This window comes from Octopus bimaculoides, chromosome 5 (assembly GCF_001194135.2).
Source record: "Octopus bimaculoides isolate UCB-OBI-ISO-001 chromosome 5, ASM119413v2, whole genome shotgun sequence".
Lineage (NCBI taxonomy): Eukaryota > Metazoa > Mollusca > Cephalopoda > Octopoda > Octopodidae > Octopus > Octopus bimaculoides.
The window spans coordinates 21,465,540-21,468,949 of record NC_068985.1 but is presented as its reverse complement, the minus strand read 5'-3'; the positions used below and the strand labels follow the sequence as shown (position 1 = coordinate 21,468,949).

The 3,410-nt window shown below is 34.8% G+C and overlaps 1 protein-coding gene across 1 annotated transcript in view; it reads left to right on the top strand.

The window, feature by feature from the left end:
• Positions 1-3,410, top strand: part of LOC106875789 (cytoskeleton-associated protein 5) — a 95,040-nt gene that overhangs the window by 57,119 nt on the left and 34,511 nt on the right. The window contains exons 19-20 of the mRNA XM_052968021.1: positions 126-311; positions 3,328-3,407. Of these exons, the coding sequence (XP_052823981.1) occupies positions 126-311; positions 3,328-3,407 (266 nt within the window). The remainder of the gene's footprint in view (positions 1-125; positions 312-3,327; positions 3,408-3,410) is intronic.

Sequence of the window (3,410 nt, the reverse complement as noted above, 5' to 3'; positions counted from 1 at the left end):
GCACACACACACACACACACACTAGATGATAAAACAGTTGCTAAATTATTGATACAGATTTGAAATACTATTTAAAAGAAGTTTTTGTTAATAAAATCTTTGATTTTTATGGATTCATTTTTCAGGTATTGAGATTGAAAATAGAATTGATCGGGGTTCTTGCTCAGAAAGCTAATTTTACCAAATGTTCTGCTGGTTTCTGTCTTGAGAGTATGGTTGAAAAAATTGGTGATGTGAAAACTGGTAATTCCTGTAAAGAAACTTTAAGTTCTATAGCTGAAACTATAAGCTTGGATTTCGTTTGTCAAGAGGTAAACATTTTTCAAATTGAAAATTTTTTTCCTTTAAACATTATCAATTGACAATATGAAGCAAAATAGCTGTGAAGTTCTGGGATATGAATTCAATCCAGTCTAGCCCAGTCTATAGCCATTGTTATGTTCCTTGGTAAGGCACCAAGTCTGCTTCACTGACAATAAGTTCGATTTAGGTTTCATGTCTGAATAGGTCATTGGAAAGTTATCTAGCTAAAAAAAAAATGAAAAAAAAAAGTATCATGGAAACATCAACAATTTCTATTCTAAAATCATCTCACTCATGCTATATTAGAAAAATAACTTTTATGCAGACATTGCAGTTTAGCTTGGGTTAACACTTGCAGTGAACTGCTGATTTGTGCAGCAGTTTCATGTAGAACAGACATAATCATCAAACAAAATAATGGTTTCAAATTTTGGCACAAGGTCTGGAAATTTGTGTGGACGTAGGGAACTAGTTGATTACACCAACCCCAGTATGTGGCTGATATTTTATCCTATTTACCTTGAAAGAATTAGAGGTAAAGTTGACTTTGACAGTACTTGAACTTAGAATGTAGTATTGGAAGAAATGCTATTAATCATTAATGCGCTAATGATTCTGCCAGCTTGCTATCTTTATGAAACAAATGAATGAAATCTGGGAATCTCATCTAAAATTGGTAATTAAAAGATTTCCAAGATAATATTGTAATATTTTTCTTGTTAATTGAGTATGTTAAGTATTATCTAAATTGGTTGACATAAAACATACAAGTATTCTGAATATCAAATATTTAATGTTCAGATCATGGCCGTGGCCTGTGCCAGTCTCATATAACTGGTTCATTTAAGAGTACCCTTCAATTGTTGGGCAATATGCTGTGCTTGAGAAGACCTGTTGAGTCAAGTAGAATCATTGTCGTGGCTGATGCCAATACCACCTGACTGGCACCTGTGCATGGTCGATGCTAGTGCTGCCTGACTGGCTCCCATGCTGGTGGCATGTAAAACGTACCATTCAAGTGTGGTCAATGCCAGTGCCCTCTAACTGGCTTCCGTACTGGTGGCACATAAAAAGTACCATTCAGGTGTAGTTGATGCCAGTGCCGCCTGACTGTGTGTGTCACCTCCTCACCTCATGCATGTAAAAAGCACCCACCACACTCTTGGAGTGGTTGGCATTGTAGGAAGAGCATCCAACTGTAGAAAATTTGCCAGATCAGATTGGAGCCTGATGCAGCCTTCTGGCTTGCCAGTCCTCAGTCAAACCATCCAACCCATGCTAGCATGGAAAGCAGACATTAAACGATGACGATGATTAATTTTAATGTTATTAACTGGCATGGTTACAAAATATGTTAAAAATTCAAATTATCAGTATGTTTTAAAATAATTAAATTACTTATATTTTGCTAAGAAGATCTTATTGAGCTAGATTAGTTCTTCTCAAACTTTTTTTTAACTATTACCTCTTTTTTTTTTATTATCCCTTTCTTTCAGTGCCCCCCAACCTATCCATTTTTAACCCTTTTGTTACGGTATTTCTGTTGAAATACACTGCCTTTGTTTCTGTTAATTTTGAAAATGATGAATTTAAAATGAATTAGTCACTGTTAAGTTAGTGTCTGAAACATGAAACTTTGATGGCAGGTATAAATGTAGATCACTTTAAAGCAGGACATTTGTATTATAAAACCAGAAGCAGTGCCAGATGGGTTAGTATCAAAAGGGTTGTTAGTGTACATGCACATAATGTCAAGCCATAGTAATTTGGTTCCGTATACTTGTTTACAGTCAGTGACTACTTACCACAACACCTCCCTGTTTTGTTTATTTAGTTATTCACATTTCTAAGTTCATGTTATTGTTGTTTTTGTTGTTGTGCTTGTGGTTAAGAAGCAGTTTCTCATAATGTTACATGAGTCAATGACTAAAAAACTGTACAGATGTATAGATTTCCCCACTCCCCCTGCAACTATTTTTTTTCTACCACCCCTAGGGGTTGGTACCATCCACTTTAAGATGCACTGAGCTAGATGTTTCTAAATAGATGTAATGTTGTTTACTTCTGCCTAATCTCCTATTTTGTTAATATTATGTCTGCTTATCATAAAATGGTGAGCTGACAGAATTGTTAGCCCCAGGTCAAAATGCTTAGTGGCATTTCATCCATCTTCACATTCTGAGTTCAAATTCTGCTGAGGTTAACTTCACCTTTTATCCCTTTTGGGGGTCAATATAATAAGTACCAGTTGAATACTGGGGTTGATGTAACTGACTTACCCTTCCCCTAAAATTGTTGGCCCTTTGCCAAAGTTGAAACCAATATTATATTTTCTAATAATTACAATATTTCTTGTAGATCAGCGCTTCTTAAACTTTTTTCATTCATGACCCCATTATTCATCACGAGATTTTTTGCAGCCTCAGGTATTAAATATGCATTTGTGAAATAACATATAAACTGAAATTCAAGTGTTTGAATTTAATTTTCATGACCCCCAGCATTTCACTTTGTGACCCATTGTTTAAGAAGTGCTGTTCTAGATTATTAACCATGCTATGAGAAATTGTTGTTTTGATTGAAATATCAGCAACAGATATTTGTTCATTATTAACATCACATTACTAGCTTTGTTTTATGCATGTTAATATAATATATAGTTAAGGCAGCAAGCTGGTAGAATCGTTAGTACACGGCAAAATGCTTAGCACCATTTCGCCTGTCTTTACATTCTAAGTTCAAAATCTGCCAAGGGCGACTTTGCCTTTCATCCTTTCAGGGTTGATAAAATAAGTACCAGTTAAACATTGAAGTTGATGTAATCAACTTACCCCTTTCCCAAACATGCTGGCCTTGTGCCAAAATTTGAAGTCGTATGTTTTATTGGTTACAATATGTGAACAATTTTGATTCCGTAACTCCCAAAAAGCATCCTTCTATCTCTGTGCATCTGTTATTACATAAATTTTGTAATCTAAAAAAACAAAAAAATTGTGAAATTTTTTTTCTTTCTCATCTCTCCAGGTGATTAATTCTGCCTTTGCTCAAAAGAATCCCAAGAACCACGCAGAAGCATTAAATTGGCTTTCTCAAGCTATAAAAGAGTT